Source organism: Nestor notabilis, unplaced genomic scaffold (assembly GCF_000696875.1).
Source record: "Nestor notabilis isolate BGI_N333 unplaced genomic scaffold, ASM69687v1 scaffold14815, whole genome shotgun sequence".
NCBI lineage: Eukaryota > Metazoa > Chordata > Aves > Psittaciformes > Psittacidae > Nestor > Nestor notabilis.
The window spans coordinates 1-20,707 of NW_009930725.1; the positions used below are offsets into that span (position 1 = coordinate 1).

The 20,707-nt window shown below is 40.0% G+C and overlaps 1 protein-coding gene across 3 annotated transcripts; it reads left to right on the forward strand.

Moving 5' to 3' along the window:
• The first annotated feature begins 84 nt into the window (after positions 1–84).
• PTGS2 (prostaglandin-endoperoxide synthase 2 (prostaglandin G/H synthase and cyclooxygenase)) lies at positions 85–5,855 on the forward strand. 3 transcript variants are annotated; one of them, XM_010015553.1, is made up of 10 exons: positions 85–136; positions 772–888; positions 1,000–1,143; positions 1,625–1,768; positions 2,150–2,331; positions 3,148–3,231; positions 3,415–3,661; positions 4,646–4,932; positions 5,097–5,244; positions 5,399–5,855. In XM_010015553.1, the coding sequence occupies exons 1-10, from the start codon at positions 85–87 to the stop codon at positions 5,803–5,805; spliced, it is 1,812 nt and encodes a 603-aa protein (XP_010013855.1). In that variant the 3' UTR covers positions 5,806–5,855. The 3 variants fall into 3 exon arrangements, with proteins under 3 accessions (XP_010013855.1, XP_010013857.1, XP_010013858.1); XM_010015555.1 differs by lacking the exon at positions 85–136 and having other exon boundaries at positions 780–888; positions 4,646–4,822; positions 5,098–5,244; XM_010015556.1 differs by lacking the exons at positions 85–136; positions 1,625–1,768 and having other exon boundaries at positions 780–888.
• Positions 5,856–20,707: the final 14,852 nt, after the last annotated feature.

Below are 20,707 nucleotides of genomic sequence, written 5' to 3' on the forward strand. Positions count from 1 at the left end.
CTGGGAGCGGCATTGGGTTCTCGGCGCCGAGCACCCGCGGAGCCTGAGACATAGCGAGAGCCCCCTCCACAGCCCCGCTGGGACATGGTCCTGCCCTGCGCCCTGGTGGCTGTCCTCCTAGCTGCCGGCCACGCAGGTGAGTCCCCTCCCTCCATTCACGGGGGCAGGAGCGGGGCCGGCCGCGGGTGAATCTTCATCTAAACCATGGATGAGCATTTCTTTTCCGCTGCGAACGGATTCATATTTATAGGTTTTTTCTAATGTTCTATATTCTCTTATGATTTCTCTTATACTTATTATATGGTAGAAAGGATGTCAGGCCTCCTGCTAGATAATCCAGCGCTTCTGAGGATATTTATTGTTGTCAGGAAACAAACTGCCGCGGGTGAATCTTCATCTAAACCATGGATGAGCATTTCTTTTCCGCTGCGAACGGATTCATATTTATAGGTTTTTTCTAATGTTCTATATTCTCTTATGATTTCTCTTATACTTATTATATGGTAGAAAGGATGTCAGGCCTCCTGCTAGATAATCCAGCGCTTCTGAGGATATTTATTGTTGTCAGGAAACAAACTCCTATGCTTTTGCTAATAACCATTACCTGTAGTAGCCTAAAGGCTAGTGTGAATTGTTGCGTGTTTTTTCTCTTCCCAGTAAGAATTGGACTTCAGGGTATTGTCTACCTAAGTTTGACAAGTTATCTTAGTAAGATGAGAATACTGGTGTAGCTATACAAAATGCTAATCAGAGCTTTTGGTTTCATTCTAGCCAACCCTTGCTGCTCAAACCCCTGTCAGAACAGAGGAGTATGCATGACAACAGGATTTGATCAGTATGAATGTGACTGTACAAGGACAGGGTATTACGGGGAAAACTGTACCACACGTAAGTATCTTAAATCTCTCTTCATGGAACTGAAATTTGAAAATTAAATCCCAGTATTGCAGATTATCCTCAACAGCTAATTTACAATAATCTTTTCATTAATGCTCACAGCGGAATTCTTCACATGGCTGAGGCTAACATTGAAACCTTCACCAAATACTGTCCACTACATCCTTACCCACTTCAAAGGAGCCTGGAGTATCATCAACAACATACCCTTCTTACGCGATGCTATTATGAGATATGTATTAACATGTAAGTATGACTTCTGTCTTCTGGTCCTCTTAACTGACAGAAGTCACTCCTAGGACTCCAGAATGATAGATTGGTCTGTATATAAAGTTAGCAACCTAAATTGAACTGAAGTAAAAACAGTCTACTCAAAACTTGAGATTTCTGCATGATGCAGACTTGTATGAAATATGCTTTGAAATGGAGATGAATTTTGCTTTAATCTCTTAAAGAATTCAGGATTTTGCTAGCATTTTGCACTCAATTGCTAATGTTAATAGCTGGACTCAGCTGATAATCCGGGACTCAATCCTGTTACTGAGTAACTGTAATCCCATTTAACATCAGTAGCTGATGTACGTGGAATTTGTCAATGAATGCAACTGCTTCCAGAATACATGGAAAAAATATGGCCTTGCAACTTACTTTTTGAGACGAAAATGTACGTCTTGGGGAGGGGGGAAAACCCACACAAACAAACAATTTTTTTAATTTTCTTTTTCAGCAAGATCACACTTGATCGACAGCCCACCAACTTACAACAGTGATTATAATTACAAAAACTGGGAAGCTTATTCCAACCTTTCCTATTACACAAGAAGCCTTCCACCAGTAGGACTTGACTGTCCAACACCAATGGGTGTGAAAGGTAAGGAATAAACCAAATGCATAATGTTCACTTCTAGGAATTTCTGTTTATTTTATCTTAGAACATACCATGAGACCTGCTTGTCTGTAACCTTTTCCAGGGTAGGTTACTTTAAGAATAGCCATTGTTTTGGATATACTGTGTAAAGAGGTAAAAGATAACTATTCTGACTCTCACTGAGTTACATCATAAAACTGCGGAATTTAGAGGTTTCAAACAAAATCAAGAAAGTGAGCATAGAGAAGCAGATAATTCCCCTTAATTTAGTGCTGCTGTCCCTCAATAATATATTGAAAGCTTTAATCCTTTCTGTTAGGAACAAAATTAAGTATTGCATAAACATAGTTCTCTGGAATATTTCACTATTTCTTTCTCTTGCAGGTAAGAAAGAGCTCCCAGATTCCAAGCTGATTGTGGAAAGGTTTTTGCTAAGGAAAAAATTTATTCCTGACCCACAAGGCACAAATGTGATGTTCACATTCTTTGCCCAACACTTCACTCATCAGTTCTTCAAGACGGACCACAAGAAAGGACCTGGCTTCACCAAAGCTCTCGGCCATGGGGTATGATCATAGCTCTGTAACTTGAACACAGCACTTAGACCTTTTTTGCCACTAACCATTTAATGCTATCTTGAAGGTTGTCAGGGTACACAAACACCAGTTCACATACTGTGCAGCACTATTTGCCACAATCTGATGGGTTTGTCCCTTCTGTGACTTCTGCTTAGGCAAAATTCCAGCACTCAGTAACATCTCTTCCTGGGTCAAAACCACTTTATGTAAAGCACATGATTCTGGTTAAAATATCTGCACAATGATCTTTGACTTTTTTACTATTCGCAAGAATCTGCTCTCACCTAAAGCATGTTAGATCTAGTGAGTATCTAGAATTTCTCAGTTGCAAAGAGCTGTATCCCGTGCTGTAAAGTATGTTGTCTGCTGCAAATCAGAGACTTAGTTTAAAAAGAACTTCAAAAGCAGACTTGGTTTAGGATCTTTATCTATAAAGTGGGCAGCCTTTGGACAAAGAGTTCTTCAATATAAGTAATGTGTATGTCTAAAACAAGGCAATAAAATATCTGTGTATATAAAGACCTTTCTGCATAATAGAAAGCTGCTGACACTTTTAAACAGAGTCCTTTTAAATTGCCAGTCAATTTAAAAACTTGCTGTTATGCTGAGATAGCTGTAGTTGCCAGGAAATAATTTGGCTTCATCTTAAATATCAATTCATGATACTTATAAGGTAACAACAATATAATTAAAAGGTAAACATCTAAGGGATGAACTCCTATTGGCATCCATAGAAGTGGGACACATCCTAAAATAGCAAAAAATGTGGGCTGGCTTCATGTTGCAAATACTTTTGTTTTATAGGTTGACTTGAACCATATTTATGGAGAGACTCTGGAGAGGCAACTTAAACTGAGACTTCTGAAGGATGGAAAGCTAAAATACCAGGTATGTCTTATCTCAGAATCCCTGCCTTCTTATTGCTTGACAGATACTTCCTAAAGCTAGTGCTCTGTGCATGGTGTAGTTGATCTAAAGCATAAGCCTGAAGTTGGTAGTAACAGTCAATGCAAGTTAACTTGTAGCATCATGGCTTACAAGTCTCTTGTTCTTTCTCCCTACCCCTGACAGATGATTGATGGAGAAATGTACCCACCAACAGTGAAGGACACTCAGGCAGAGATGATCTACCCTCCTCACATACCAGAACACTTGCAGTTTTCTGTTGGGCAGGAGGTGTTTGGCTTGGTCCCAGGCTTAATGATGTATGCTACAATATGGCTGAGGGAACACAACCGGGTCTGTGACATCCTGAAACAGGAGCATCCGGAGTGGGATGATGAGCAGCTGTTCCAAACTACTAGACTCATATTGATAGGTGAGTGTCACTTCTACTACATGCAACTCAAACCTTCTCTTGGGCATGACAATTCTACCTGTTATCTACTGCAGATGTAGCAGGTGTAATCAGAGTGAAAATTATTACATAAATTGGTACATGAGGGCATACATATGAGCCTGCATGACCTGTCACTGGGATTGTATTGAGATACAGCTTCCTCCTGTACATCTATATTAAAGACAGAACTGAATAAAACTGAGCTAAGTGATACTTAATTCCCTTATCAAAGGGAAACAGAACTGAAAGTGGTGAAAAAGCAGGAAACTAAGGCTCACTTTTCAGAGAAAGCATGCAAGGCTAGGTGACCTCAGACTCTCAGACCTTGTGGAGGGTTTTTGTGTTTTTTGTTTTTTTGGGTTTTTTTTTCTTGGAGTTGGGTCAGTTCAAGTATAGTTTAAAAGAACAGCTGTGTTTATCTAATGTTCAGGAAATAATGTAAAATGTAATTCTACATACTTGTCTAACTGTCTAGTGGTATTTAGTCTTCTGTAAATTGTGATGTACACTAAGTTTGAAAAGATCTTGCTCAAATTGACTGAAACAGTAAACCAAGACAATTTACTAAGCAGCTCAGAAGCTGAGAGTTGGTTTCAGATACCAACTTTCTTTATTATCTCCTACATCCACCTTAGAGAGTATAGTATAACTGAACACAGTGTAGATACTGATGTGTGCTGTTCTGTGGAACATACAAGGAAGTGTATCTGGGGTGTGGGGAGCAGCCTGTAGAAAATGCTTCTCTACCACAGCAAAAAAAATTTTGGAGTCTTAAAAGTACTGCTTCACCTCTTAATCATGGAAGATATATGAATTCTTCTCTAGAAGAGATAACAATGTTGAAGAGTGTGTTACCCTGATCATTATAGTTCTGGAGGCGTTTTTTTAATAACAGTTTAGAAATGGTATTTTCTCTATCAGGGAATCAATATCAATATTCTCCTCTCTTTCATTGACCAACAGGAGAGACAATCAAGATCGTTATTGAGGACTATGTACAACACTTGAGTGGCTACCACTTCAAACTCAAGTTTGATCCTGAGTTGCTGTTCAACCAGCGATTTCAATACCAGAACCGAATTGCAGCTGAATTTAATACTCTCTACCACTGGCACCCACTTCTGCCTGACACTTTCCAAATACATGACCAGGAGTACACTTTTCAGCAGTTCCTCTACAACAACTCCATAATGCTGGAACATGGCCTTTCCCATATGGTGAAATCTTTCTCCAAGCAAAGTGCTGGCAGGGTAGGTACTCTCTCAAGTTGCTAGTGAACCAACAGAGATGTAAACTAGGGATGGGACAAGGGGGTAAGAGGAAAGCTATCAGAAACTAATCAAATACTATAAAGGCACAACTTCATCATTACTTTTATCGGGAGATCTTACTACTTTTCATCTTTATTAAATAGGTTGCTGGTGGGAAAAATGTTCCTGCTGCAGTACAGAAAGTAGCGAAGGCTTCAATTGACCAAAGCAGACAAATGAGATACCAGTCCTTGAACGAGTACAGGAAACGCTTCATGTTGAAACCATTCAAATCATTTGAAGAACTTACAGGTAACAATGTTTATCCTTTCCAACAAACAAAGGCCCCTTTCTGTTAGCCTAAAATGGCTAACAGAGTCCTACAGTGTTGTTACTGTCTTGAACAGGACTGTCTTGCAGTGAAAATAGGATTTTTCCACTTACAGTTTTTACTTGTCGATTACAGGAGAAAAAGAAATGGCAGCTGAACTGGAAGAGCTTTATGGAGACATTGATGCTATGGAGCTGTACCCAGGCCTTCTTGTAGAAAAGCCACGACCAGGTGCCATCTTTGGTGAAACAATGGTGGAGATTGGAGCACCATTTTCTCTGAAAGGACTCATGGGAAATGCTATCTGCTCCCCTGAGTATTGGAAGCCTAGCACCTTTGGTGGAAAAGTTGGATTTGAAATAATCAATACTGCATCCTTACAGAAGCTCATCTGCAACAATGTGAAAGGCTGTCCGTTCACAGCTTTCCACATCTTAAATCCTGAACCCACAGAGGCAACTATTAATGTTAGTACCTCAAAAACAGCAATGGAAGACATCAATCCCACACTACTACTGAAAGAACGATCTGCTGAGTTGTAAAAATCCATCTATTTATTTATTTAACTATATAATTTATTCTATTTATGGCTTAAAGTGTTTTTTTTTTTTAAAAAAAAAAAAAAAACCAGGGAAAAACCCCTTCAAGACTTGAGCATCTTCATTCTGGGGGTTGCCTTAGATGCCTTACTCAGGTAAGGCTTCTACTTACAAAAGGGATTTTCTGTGTTTGAGCTCTACAGTGCTGAATCCCTTGTTTAAGGTCTTCTGTAACAGAACTATGTATTCCAAAGTGGACAAAGGTTCCAACTCTTTTTATGTTGTTTTAATACTTGACGAAGAGTGTTAGTGGGGTTTTTGTCTCTTCGCTTGATAGGTCACATAACACTACAAAAGCAAGTTACTGCCTCAGCAACTTCTTAAACAAGCCATTGAACTAAAACTACAAGAAAAAATTGCCTTCATGAAAACTGACAAAAGATTATGAATTCAATATGAGCACTCAAAGATTAACAAAAATACATATACTTGAGACTCACTTATGTAAAGTCAGAAAATGTATTGCATTCATTGTTGATACTACCTCTCCCTCTTTGCAAAATAAGGCACTTTTTATAGTAACTTATGTTTGGGTTTATGTGTAAATCTACTTTCATGTGGCATTATACTTTTTTAATTTATTTAAAGAAAATAGAACTTTTTTTGGATACTACTTGTTCTTGAAGCATATGTCACAGAAGTATTATTTGTGTAAGAGGATAATAATAGGTACTGAATTTAGAACTGACTCTCATGCTGCAGTACAAGGCTGCTTGTATCTTGCTCCAGATACAGTTTTATCAGACCTTGGGAAGGTCTTAGTCCAAACTATTGCTATTCTTTTTGTAGCTGTAGTTCTCTGTTCTACTTCATGATATAATTGTAATCATTGTCACTTTAAGGACAAATGGACAGTATAGTTTTAGTTAAGGATGTGACTATAGTATAGCTTTTAGTACCCAAACCCCAGACTCTTGGGGAACAGTGAAAACTGAGAAGCTGTGTAAACACACACAGCAGAGAAATGAATATAGCGTAGATCTAGCAAAACTTCAAGGCACCAAGACTTGAAGGTAGCTTGTCTATGTACACAAGCTATATTTGTGACTTATAGTTCTATTTACTGGGGGGAAAAGGGATAATGTTTTGTTTATAACATATAAACAGAGGCATTTTAAGTGACTTAAGCTTATTTAAAACTGGCTGGCTAGGACAGAATCTCCTAGACATATTTGTCCTGATCCAGCACTAAAATAATGTAGGTCCATCTGGGTACGTAAGGAGTTACGCAGGTTCTTGTACTAGCACTTCAAACTTTGCATGTAAGGGTATTTTTTTTTTTTTTTTTTTTTTTTTTTTCCTAATGCAGAGAGAGGAAATGTAGAAGATGATCTTCCTATAAAAGCAGCTTGGGAACTATAGATAAAAAGAAAAAGTCACTTCAGACTGGAATAGAGCAGCAACCTGCTATTCTGTGCCTCTGCCCAAAATTCCTTGACTACTTCTGGAAAAGGACTTGAGTTTTATATTTCACATGAATCTCTCAAACATTTCTAGAGGCCTGTGTGTTGCAATGGCTATGGCAGTAGTATAGTTTGACTGTGACTTCTGTTTCTGTTGATTTGTTTAGAGAGGCCAATTACCTTTTGTTGTGTAAGTCTGTAACTGTTAGTGCGAATAGCTGAATCAAGACCTCCTATAGCAGCCAGTATCAGTGACTGATTTGAGGTGGTCTTTGGTATGAATGCTTTGGGAGAAAAAAGGGCATTTATTTTCCTTCTTCTGTTTGAAGCATGAAGAAGGGAAAATCTTCAATAACCTTGTATAAAAAGGTGGTTAGTACTGTATTTGCTTATAAGTGAAAACTGCTTGGACACTTGATAAACCTGTAATTGTTATACAGATCCATCTTTGGAACACACTTCAGAGCACCCTTCTACTATTAACAAGGAAAAGTGGTTGGCTTAGAGTCAAAGGAAGATGAGTCTAGACAGATCTAGTTATTTTAGGGTATGTAACAGAGGAATTTGAGTTAAGTTGTAAGCTGCTTCAGAACAGAATCATGTTCACTGTGTTTTGTACGCTGCAGCCACATTTCAACAGTCACTTATCTTTGACCCAACCTGCTGGGTTTGGCTGGGTTCAAGTTGCTTATGATAAATATGTATGTTTGAGATTATTTATTTAAAATTCTGTGAATTGCTTTTCATTTTATTTTTGTAGGACAAGAATGTTTTTTAAAATGCAATTGTTTATATAAATAAATTGGAAACATTTCCTTTGTGGGCTTATTTATGTGTGATTTCCTTCAGCAGTATTTAGTATGAAATAACTCTTTCATCTTATTTGCCACTTGAGATTAAATGCGGAATTCTAAGCAGTTACTAACAGCATTAAATTCTCTCATATCAAACCCAAGATGCCTGTAAGTTAAATCATCCAAATATGTTGTTTGGGTTTTTGCTTTTTCACTGGTGACCAAAGCAGGGGGTTTCACTATGACAGAGATAGAGAAGCCAGCTGCTCTTCCCCAACAGTAACAATGCCAGCAGTGGTATCTCTTGAGGATGTAGGTGATTTAGATGGAAAGTACAATATTGGAAATGCACAACACCAAGTTGGTGTAAGCAACCTCCCTTTACCACTCTAGGGGCTAAGACTTTCCCAAGCAAGAACAGGCCATAGACTTTTCTCTTCAAGCTTAGCATGCTCCATGAGGTGCAACAACTTTGGTATACAAGCAACCATTCGACAAGGCCTTTGTACTTGAGTGCATCTTCAGCAGTGGTAGCTTGTCCCTGTGTTCAGACAGGAAAGTATGAAGCTGTGACATCCACTTCACTGACTGCTTTCCCTTTGCACAAGGGTCCTGCTTTGTTGTCATCATCACAGGTACTGGCTAACTTTGCAGAGTCATACAAGCTAGAATGAGGGGCAGTGGGGTTAAGACAAGCAGTGATGTGCATAATAAAAAAACAGGAAGGAATTGCAGTGTGTTCTTCTACAAGGAGCACCTCCAAGGCCACCAGTTTCTTTCTTATGTTTTCATCTCTGACAAGAACTGAGGGGAAGCTATGAAGGAGACAGCTGAGGGGAGCATGCACCTTATACTGCCTCAGTCAACTGCTACTACCATCACTCAGACACTGACCAAATGTCACCTCAAGCACTCTTTTGTGCTCAGTCCTCACTATCATCCCACTGTTGACTGTTTCAAATACTCCCCCATCCTCCTTCTTCATAAGTGACCAACCCCACAGCCACAGTCCTTCGCCCAGAGACACCTTCCTTCCAGCCACACAAAACCGTCTTCAGTCTAAGGCTCATCCCAGTGACACACAGCTTTATATACCCAGCAATACTGCAGGCCTGGGAATATGACAGTCCTCCTGCCTCTGCTCTGTAGCTCCTTTCCACCTCCACCAGTGTGCAGCTCCCTCACATTCTTATTGTACCCAGGCACCTAAACACCTACAGCAATTCCCCTCAGCTTAAAACTCAGTCTTCATCACTTCAGTTACCATCGTCAGCTCCAAAAATACAATGTTTTGAGGACCCTTCCAAGAGCATCACTCCAGTCCCTCTTTTGGCTGGATGTGGAGGCTATGGGTGAACAGAGGCACGTGCAGAGCATATATGAGGAATGTGGCTTTTTTTTTTTTTTTAATAGCCAGTCAACTCATTCACTTGACAAGTTAATTCATTTCTTACATGTTTCTTTTTTGAGGGAAAATGGAGCAAGGGAGTGAGCAAAGACAAGACCACTTCAGGAGAAGCATGGGCTTGGCAGCTGCTGCTGCCAGGATGGCAAGGTGCTGCATGGGGAAGCATGGCAGCAAGAAGGCAGCAGTGAGGTCATCCACAGAGAAGATGTTTCAGGTGACTGCTGCCCTAATTAGGGAAGGGCCAGTCCAGATGGCTTCAGCACACGATGGATGAGATAGCTTGATCATGGAGCAGCTCCTCCTTCCCTCTGAGCAGGGGCATGTCCTGATGATACAAAAGGCAAGAATGTTCCTCAGAGGAAACTTGCCCTGTGAAATACTTGCTTTCCAGCCTGGGTTGAGGTAACTGTTTCCCCCAAGGCAATGTGGTAAAGGAGGGGGGGCACAGCATTTAAGTCATACCCTTTGAGGGAAAGTCCATCAAGGAGTACAAGAGGTCTGTGCTTTGGGAGCAGGTAACCACACACCATCACCTTTACCAAGGGCTTTTGCCATTCGTCATTGGCTTGCTTGCCTACTGTGTAAGAGGTCTTTATGGATGCTGAGTCGGAGCCCCACAGGCATCTGACCAGGATTATTACTTCTGATACGCTCACTGGAAGTGCACTGACCTTTACACTGGAGCACTAATGCTCCCAAGACATCTGCTTCACCCAGGTTTCAGGAGACATTTCTATCACAAGTGGCTTCTGCTTCTGAAGGAGTACAAGAGGACTCCTTGCACTTTCAGCAGCAACACAGAAAAGTTAACAGGTAGTTTGACCAAGCTGCAAGAAGGACAGGAAGGAGAGAGGGAAACCCAGGTAGAGGGGAACAGATATATCACTTGTTCCTTGCCTGCTCACTGCTATTGAAATAGGTGAACAGCTCTGGAAAAGCTTATTGAAAATATGTGCTCTTTCCTTTGGAAGACTGCAAAGGAAAAGCATCTGCAAGTTGTAAATATATATATATATACACACATACATATGTATATAAGACAGAAAGGAGCAGGCTCTAGCTATATACTCTAGATACAGAAAAGGAGGTGAATGGATAAACCCTAACCTTTTTGATAAAAAGCATGAAAAGAGGCATGCAAGGCAGAAATACACCAGCATCACAAAGAAACAATGTATGGAAAAAAATCTCATAGAAAAGAGCTGAGTGCTCTGTTTCCTTTAATGTGGAGTTTCAGTTCGGAAATTACATTACACTGAGAAGCAACATGATTGGTTTCAAGTTGTACTTTTTTCCTCTAATACTTATTTTTTTAAATTAGCATAAAATTTCCTGTGACTCCTGTTCTTATTTACTCTGTAACTCTAGACATTTTCACTGATACTGGCAACAGACTGATCACAACCAAAAAACCCACCAACCACTACATTCCTCCACCATGTTCAGAAATGAGACAAACAAGAACACAGATGTCAAGAAAAAGAGAAGGAAAATTGTAGCACAAGAAATTCACAAATTTTCCTTACAGGGATTTTCTTTACTGAAAATAATGAGACCATACTGAATATCACAGCATTCACTTACAGCCATGCTAAAGCTTGTAAAAACCAGACAGTCACACGTGGCCACAGCAAGTTGGGAGCTGAGCACCATCAGGAGAGAGGATATTAAAGCTTGTGAGATCTCAATAGTTTACCATTGGGAGAGGGCAGGGTACAAAGCACTCAAGGTTTGACTCATGCTGGTTGCTTGTCCTCAGTTCTGAGCAAGCGGGTATTAGCCATCAGATAGAAAGGAAAGCATGTAAACCCCGAACCTGGAGGGGGAAGTCAAATAATGTTCAAAGCATCTACTTTCAAACCAACCCACTGCATGACAGCTGAGGATCCAGCCCACCACAGGGCATGTCTCCAGAAAGTTGAAAATACATTGTATCTTCTAACAAACTGTAATCTCCTATTTTGTTGTTGTTAATTAGTAGCTGCTATCAGAAGGGCACTAGTATACAAAATATCACTTAACTAGGAGGATCCTGATTGCAAGTCTATCCGATCTTTATTTAATGCAGTAGAAAAGCCATAGTTCAGGCTTTGGTCTCAGGATAAAGCCAAAAATACTTGCAAAAAGTAAAGGAGAATCCTGAGGGAAATTCTTTCTTGCTCTGGACTTTATTCTTTCACAGTAACCAGGTGTAGCTCATTATTTCAGACTTACACAGTAGTGGATATAGGTGTGTGCAAGCATCCTTGTTCAAACCTGCCCCGCTGACAGGTAATTTTAACACCCATTCATTTTCCACAAAAGGACTGCATTTGTGGTATACTTCACTATGAGAGCACATGAAGCTTTTTAAGTACACACCCCCTGAAATGGGCAAAAATGTGAAAGCAATGCCCATCACAGTGAGCACTGTGGAGCAGCCAGGTGGCAGTTGGAGAAGGCACGTTCCCCAGACAATGTGTCATCTCATCTTGCTTTCCCCTATACCATGAAGATCTACCCAAAGAAAATATTTTCATAAGCATTCATCAAGGAAACATTGTGCAAGTCATACTGGCTTTAGCATAGTGCCATGATGTGTGGCTGCTAATAAGGGTATTTCTGAATTTATGCTGGCCGTTCTTCAGAGATGAGAGGTGAGACCAAGACCCCAAGACTTGGTGTAAGTTTACTTTGGTATGAAAACCCAGCTCCATGAGACTGCAAAAGCATCAATTGTTCAGCATGAATTTAATCCCAGAAAAGCTTCAGTGAACCATGACAGAGCAACAAAACATGGCTAAAAGCTGTGACGCTGAATCCAGATACATTCTCCAGCACCTTCAAAACCTTACTCTGAGAACTGACACAACTTGGTATCCTTTCAGTTGTGGCTTTCAAGCCTGCTGCCTAGACAATTTTAATTAATCCTGCATAACAAATAATGGCAGAGTTGCTAAGTAGCAGTCATAAGTAATAATTAAAACAAAACTGCGTTGAGCTTGCTCAGCTGTGAAATACTAGTTCTTACATAAGGCTGGGATGTAACATAAGATGATCCAATCACATCTTAGAGAAGCTGTAAAAAAGGTATTATATCAAATGAGGCAAGGAAGTAGAGGCCATTCTGAGTAAATCAGGGCTGAAGCTTTTCGAGTGCAGAGACTTTCAGAGAAAAAAAAAGTATTTCTGAATTATAAATTGACTTAATTTTCTCAGTGTCAAATAAATTGGTAGATTTTCAGATGAATTCGGGATGTATTTCTGGACTTGGAACAATAAAACAAGATTCTTTTCACTGTTTGTTAGGTGAAATGTTTTGGTGTTTGTCCTTATAACTGTCTTAATGGTGAATAAAAGATTTCCCAACCTGACCATAAAGTGGAAGGTCCTTTTACAGATAAACCAAAATATTTTAGAGGGAAGTGATGCCATCCAGAGGCACCTTGGCAGGCTGGAGACTGGGCCTGTACAAACCTCATGAAGTTCAGTAAGGCCAACTGCAATGTCCTACACCGGGGCCAGGGCAACCCCAAGCACAAATACAGGCTGGGCAGAGACTGGATTGAGAGCAGCCCTGAGGAAATGGACTTGGGTGTTGGCTGATGAAAAGATCAACATAACCTGGAGCTGTGAGCTTATAGCCCAGAAAGCCAGTGGTGTCCTGGACTGCATCAAAAGGAGTGTGACCAGCAGTTAGGGGGAGTTGATTCTGCCCCTCTGTTCTGCTTTCATGAGACCCCACCTGAAGTACTGTGTCCAGCTCTGAGGCCCCAACATAAGAAGAATGTGGACCTGTTGGAGCAAGTCCATAAGAGGGCCATGAAGATGATCAGAGGGCTGGAGCACCTCTCCTATGAAGACAAGGCTGAGAGACTTGGGCTTGTTTAGCCCAGAGAAGAGAGGGCTCTGGGGAGACCTTAGTGAAGCTTCCAGTACCTAAAGGGGGCTTATAAGAAAGCTGGAGAGGGACATTTTATAAGAGCAAGTAGTGATAGGACATGGGTTAATGGCTTTAAAGTGAAAGAGGGGAGATCTAGATTATATATTAGGAAGAAATCTTTACTCTGAGGAGGGTGAGACACAGGCACAGGTTACCCAGAGGAGCTGTAAATGCAACGTCCCTGGAAGTGTTCAAGGCCAGGTTGGGGCTTTGAGTAACCTGGTCCAGTGTAAGGTGTCCTGGCCCATGGCAAGGGTGTGGAACTAGATGATCTTTAAGGTCCCATCCAACTCTAACCATTCTACAATTCTATGATATATAAAATCATCCTAAGTAAGTGAGCTTGGATGTTCTCAATAATTTCACTCTATATCAGATATGGTTTTCGTTCAATTATAAAAGGTCTCCTACTCAGTAGACAATGAAGGCTAAAATACTGTACTGAAGTTTCCATGCATTCTTCTTCAGTGTGAAGAAAGAAAAAGGATGCTTGCCTCATTTTGGGGGAAATTTAAAGAGCATATGAACACCCTCTGTGAAGACCAAGTTAGTCTCCCATAACTACTAAACAAACATGAGAACATCTAATGAGAGATGAGGCTTCAAAACACAACTCTGCTTTAGCAGAGCTCAGGATTTTGGTTTCTGCAATTCTTTAGCACTTCTGAAAGCATCTCTGGAGATCTTCTGTTTGATATTGAAGACCAGGCCTCCCCCAGAGTGCTGGCAAATGCTCCATATCCCTTGCCAAATGTGTAAGGCTTTTCAGTTAAAATATCACTTTGAGTAAGATATAGAAAAAATAGGAAGCAAGCAATGGTTTTCCAGTAAGCCGAGATCAATAGTGTTTCACAGAATAATTTTTAAAAGCAACAGCAAAAATAAAACCATTTCTCATATCTCAAAGATTTTCTGAATATTCTCATTTCTCACTTCTCAAGGCTTTGTGAATAGAGAATTAAAATCCCCAAGGTTCCTTGTCTTTTTGGGAAGTTCATTTCCTTTTTAAAGTCACTTCCTCAGTCACCTCAGTATTTCTCATAACTCTCTTTAAACCTTCTATGCAAACAAGTGAACATTTACCACCGTATTTTCTTATTTGATATTCAGGTCTACAATGACTTCAGCTACCACATCAAATTTGACACTGGTGAAATTGCGCATGGTTTGAATAATGTTGTTCTGCTGCAAACATAATTTGCAAAGTTTATGCCCTTTCCTACAAAGAAGGGGAAGCTGTTTTAGTGGTACTTTCCGCCCTCCATCTTCAGTGGAATGCAGTGGAATAAGAGGTACAAAGCAATTTTTACATGTAATTTGTTAGAGAACTAAAAAATCTGCAGACATCATTCAACATGAAACAGCACTTTGGGATACTTAGTATTATGAAGCAATTTGAAAAAATTCTTTGGTAACTGCATATTGGATTTAGAACCAAGCTCTGAAAACCTTATACTTATCTGCATTTCCTGACTTCACAAAAATAGACAGGGAAACTCAGTAGAAAGTGTTCCCATGAGATTTCTGTCAATTCTGCTTTCAGTCATACTGAGATACTACAAGACCAGCCTCTAATACAGATTCTTTTTTTTTTCTTTCCTTCACTTACATACCAGGAACCAGAAGATAGACTGACAATCTATTTGCTTCAGCATTTTCATAATGATCGGTCTGAGAAAAAAGTTTGTTTGGCAGAAGGATGTACTACTTCCCAGCACATTAAATCTGCTTGCTCATTCTCAATAACTATAAAATTTACTGGGGGAACTGGAAGTCAGTAAATTTTCTTGAGTGACTAATAAGATTTTTATTTATTTGCCTCTAGCTCCATTTTCACAGGAAGATACTTCCTTTAGAAAATGTTACATTACTTATGATTCAGCACATTAATGGGTAGGCAACATGAGAGATTATGAATAAGATTCCTTATTATTAAAAGGCCATAAATGCACCCACTTGAATAAAGCTTTGACAGAGCAATCCGTCATCAGATTTTAGGCTAGTCTAGATTTGCGTGACTTGCACAAAGCCAGCCCCACCTTCCAGTTCACAGCCATGGTCAATTCTCCTCAAATTGATCAAGTTCTTCTTACTCGAGTATTGACATTTAAATAAAAAAGAATTTAATGACTGCACACTTTCAGTTCCTTAACAAAATCCCTTCCTTGTTTCCCTACTGCACTCCCTGATTCTCATAACCTTTAGGGCGCAAACCATAAAATGAGTTGCATAAAAGTCAACTTTTCTGAACATTTTGCTTTTTAGCTTATTTTATTCAGCTGATTTTTAACATTCTAAATCCTGTTATCTATCTGGTTTTTACCATTCTAGAAGCCTGTTATTTTCTGATTTTAGCTGCAGTCCATAATTGTTCCAGTATTTGTTCTCTACTGGGAGAAGTCAATCCATAGAAATTTGACAACCTGACCTGGCAAAGACTGAACTCAAGGTTGAACATAGTTTTTTATTCAGCAATATCCAAGTGAGATGAGCTTACTGCTTGATGTAATCAATGTGAAATTTTGGATTTGCAGCCCACTTTTTTTCCAGATAAAGCTGGTATAATCTAAATTGGTCGAATTTATGGCTGAGTCACATTTATTATCAGAAGGGGAGGGTGATCAGCTGGAGTGTTCTGCAGGGATTTAGTCTTCGGGCTTGCTACCTCAACCTGCAAATCTCACAGCACAGTACAGAAGACCTTGGTATCAGTTGGGCAGAGAGACCAGGGTGGGTTTCCTACAATAGCAGTGAAGCAGACTTTTGCTTGAAGTGCTAATAGTCATGCAGCACCTTCTTTGCATATGGCATATTGTTATTTAGAAGGTATGCATTTTGCATTTTCCTGAAAGAAAAATCTCATTCTAATGTTCACTTATCAGAATAACTGCTTAAATTTCAAATAATGGTGAGTGTTTTCAGATTATTCTTGTGATGATATGTAGTGGTATTTCAGCTAACCATGATTTGGGCAAATGCTTTATGTGTGATGTGCAATGAACACAACTAACAATGGTAGAATCACGGGATAACTCTCACTGGAAGGGACCTATGGAGCTCTCTGGTTCACCCTCCAGCACAAACCAGGGGCAGCTTTGGGTCAGACACTAGATCTTCAGACCATGACACGTTTGACTAGAATGTATCTGTTTTTCTGAGCACTATGGGTACCTTCACTTCTACTATAAAACTACTACCCTGCCCTAAAGGTAGTTCCTGTCTGCAGACCTATTTTTAAGAAGGAATATGATGACTATTCCTAATTGCAACGAACCGCAAATAAGAAACTTCCAGGTTTAAACTAAAACTAAAAAAATGACCTTTGTGAAAGCTGCCCATTCATCCAGAGATCCTCAACAGATGTTAAAGATAACAGATGTACACCTATACATGCATGTGTGTGCATGCCTGCATTCTAAAGCCATACTATCCCACAGGCAGGAGCATGCATTCATATCTGGGGAATGCAGCAATGCACCAAGGACAAGAAGAAAACATTTTTATGCTGTGTTTAGGGCTATTTACTGCCCTGGCAAAACAAAAATCAGTTGCAAAACCAATTTCACCATTTTGTGTGTATTGCTTTTCAGGTAAAAATTGGTGTGCATCTCTGAACCTAATTGAAGTTATAATAAGTATCTTCCAAGTTTTATTCTTCATAATTTAAAATACCTCAGAGCAGCATACAGTAAGATTTCTTTTAAGCTTCTTGTTTAGGAGTTTACACAGGAATATATCATAAGGAAAAGAACAACTCTAATTTAGAATAGAGTATAACATAGGAATGTTGTAATGAATAAAAGTAAAGTTAATGTTTAAAAGAAATATAAACCTATTAAGATAAAGAATTGCATATTGGGCAATAAATGGCTTCAGCCCTACTTCACAATGATATGCACATGAAGTCAAAACAGGTGAAATGAAACCAATTTTTAAATAAATATATTAATGATAACAGAGGGCCAGAATAGGAAAAAATCTATGAAAGGGCAGTGCTAAGGTTCCCTTGGTTGAATTTAACATTCAGAGAAACAATGTGATAGTTCATTTTCAATTTTTAAACTATTTTTTTAACATATTTAAAATCTAAATCTATTTATAAAGCCCTTACATTGCTAGCCAATTTTCAACCCTCCTATAAACATAGTCCTTAAACAAAAAAGTAATGTTTGCAGACACAAATAATAAGGTAGCTCTTTCAGACACTATGGGCCATGACCAGTGCTGAAGAAACTTGCTTGTAACCTTTTTCAAGCTGGGTCCCAGACTTTTCCTGATCTCATACAAAAACATCTTTAATGGGAAGTTTATTTTGCTTTAAGCGTATTGAGTGGACCTATGATGAGTAAAGAGTGGACGTGAGGAGCCACACTCATTCAGATCCGGAAGACACTTTTTTTCGCCTCCATAGAAAATATGAGGTTGGTTTTGCCTCTTTTGTATTTGGAGAAGCAAGGAAACGTCTCCACTTGAGCCTGGTGGAAATTTTTAGACAAATCTGTCTTTTGTGAGAATGTAGCATTTTTGTGGAAACATGCCAAGTTCAACTGAACAGTCCTTGGGAAAAATTTCTCAGGTCTAGCAAGGAATTTCTTGGTCAAAACACAGCTGAGACCTTCCTCCTCACCTCCATCTGATAGATTGTGTGGAGATTTACCCTCTTGTGGAGGCTCTCGGGCAAGTGCTTGGGATATGTTTTTGAAATGCTTAATCCTCCAGGTAAGTACATTAGCTACCAGTAAGTTCACTGTTGTAGGATCACTCCTTCCCCACTGATTCCTTCCTTGGTGTTTCATGTTTAAAAATCACAACTTTAAGTTTCCATTTCTCTTTCACAATAAAATGGGAGAATTGTTGTTGGATGACAAATCTTTTCCTGCCTATCACTAGTCCATGCAAATGTTTTCTCACTTCATAATTAGCCTTGTACTTAACAGAAACTAATTCGTCTGGAGAAGCAGCTTTCCTGTAAAAGAAAAATAGAGTTCAGCATGAACACCAATTTTGGATTGGAAAGTTAATGAGACACTACAATTATAGAAAAGGTGCAAGGATTGACCGGTTGTCCCTTGCTGAAATGCTCTGGAGAGCCACTGGTTATTGGTGAACCTCTCACAATCTCTCCATACACCAAGCTATAATGTAGTTAGTTGTTAGCCAGGTCCAGAAGACAGCAGGGAAGTAGTCAAATCTTACATTTATTCTTTTGGTGACCAGACTTGTCTTTTTCATGCCAGTATTTACACCTGGAGCCTTTCCTTCCTACCCCATTTTATAGATCTTCAAGACCCACCTGCTGTATCCTGTCTTTCCCCTCCCTTTCCTGCCCTTCATGATCTGCTAGAGAGTGGGAGGGAGCAGAGAATTTCACAGGTTGCCAAACCCAGCTCACCCACCTCCCACGGGGAAACCCTCCTTTTGAGCAGAAGTCCCAAAGAGTGGAGTCTGGAGAGAAGCAATGCTCATGCTGGCTTTGCAAAAAGTCAGGGAAATTTTTTTGGCAACAAAAAGAGGCTATGAATATTGTACAAGGATAGTTTGTAATATACTTACTGGGGCCAGCTGGCTGAGGTAGCACTGTCTGGACAGGACACCGTAGTCCCAGGCCTATTATGCTCTAAAATGAAGCTCCCTAGCCAAAATGTGATTGCACTACTTGAATGATGCTTCTTATTTTATCACAGGAAAAAAATATGTTTAAAATGGTATGTATAAGTTTTTTGGGGGGTGGATGTCTAAAGAAAGGCTAGAGATATTTTATAATGCCCTCAAGCGAACTGGGACAAGTAAAAGTTTTTAAAATTCACCCTGTATGCAAAGTAGAGTCATTGTCAGGCACAAAAAGTCATGCTGGCAGCACAGCAAAAGTGCCTGCAGAAAGCAAAACAAATATATTTAAATTGGCTAGGAAAAATGAAACTATTTGTTTGTTCTACACTATTGTGCTGGACTTTCTTATGTAGGCTTGTGAAGATACAGTAACCAACCAGTCAAGTGTTCATATCAAATCCATTTTAGTCATATATGGCCTGTCTGATGCACTTCAGGGCACACAGGAGCAGGTCCCAAGGAGTGCAAACTTTGACATGCTATCATATCTCCCTCCTCTCCTTCATTCCCAGAGGCTGGTGAAAAAAAGAGTGCTGAAGTGCCAGGAGGTCAGGCTGATCATGAACCTAAACCAAACAAAGTTCAGTTGCAGAATGGTCCACGTGCAGGAAACCAGACAGCCTTTTGTTCAACAGAAAACAGAGAGTCAGGCTTCCTGCATGCTTGGAAACGATCTCAGAGTTACGAGAAATTTTGGAATATAAAAAAAGCCCTTTATGTCATGTCATGATCCTTGGGGCTACTGGCATGGACCAACAGTGATGCTGTGGTGTTACAACATGGGTGAGAGGGTTACCCCAGCATGTCAAAAGTGTAGGAAAATTCCTGGCACCTTCTATACACCTCTCAAAGGACATCTATACAGGACACCAAATTAAATGTATTACCTAAAGGTCAGGCAATGTGCACATGGGCCTCAGGGAATATCGGGAGAACCAGAAATGAGACCCCCGCTGCTGCCTAATATCAGTGAGACAGACCTCAGGTATCATTGCAGCAAGATAGTGCACTGACAGCCTAACTGTGCTGTGTAGATGTGAATTAAATGCATCGGGGTTTGACTGCTACTCCAGGAGCCTGGAGAAGGAAGGAAACTCCTGGATATGGGTGGAAGAGCTCCCTGCTCCCTCCTACCATTCTCCTCACTCCCCTCTCCTCCAGCAGATCTTTCTGCAGGCAACTCAAGAAGTTTCCTGTAAAGTCTGTGCAGAGCAAACATACATTTTAATGCCCAGCTTTCTCTGCTTAGCTCAGTGTCTTTTAAAGAGTGCCACAAACATACTTGGTGGTGCATCAATGCATGTCACCACAGTAAGCTGGAGGGAACCCAGAAATACCTCTTTTCAGGTGGGGTTGTTTTGGAAGAAAGACATGGGAAAGGGTATTGCATTGTGAGCTTGTTTGTCATGTTCTGCCATTGGATATATATTGATAGGCATTGCTGTATGGAAAAGCAATTTAGAATCCTTAAGGCTTTGGCTGGTGTTTAATTTGGCCAACGGCAATTTGGCAGACTGTACAAGGACCCTGGCCTGACGTTTACTTCCATCTGCTGCTATCGTTCATTAAGCTTGCTTATGTGTAGATTTCTTCTATATTTACATACCTGTAGTTCTGTGCTTTGCTTGTGTGTTAATGGCTAACTGCTGGGAGGTAACACCAGTCTGAAGCAGTAAGTGCTTCCGCAATTGTAGGAGAAACATCTCAG

Excerpts from the sequence above, each read along its gene's own strand:
- PTGS2 (XM_010015553.1), top strand. The coding sequence starts at position 85 with ATGGTCCTGCCCTGCGCCCTGGTGGCTGTCCTCCTAGCTGCCGGCCAC. Across the intron at positions 2,332-3,147 it reads CCAAAGCTCTCGGCCATGGG|GTTGACTTGAACCATATTTA; the intron begins GTATGATCATAG and ends TTTGTTTTATAG. Across the intron at positions 4,933-5,096 it reads CCAAGCAAAGTGCTGGCAGG|GTTGCTGGTGGGAAAAATGT; the intron begins GTAGGTACTCTC and ends TTTATTAAATAG.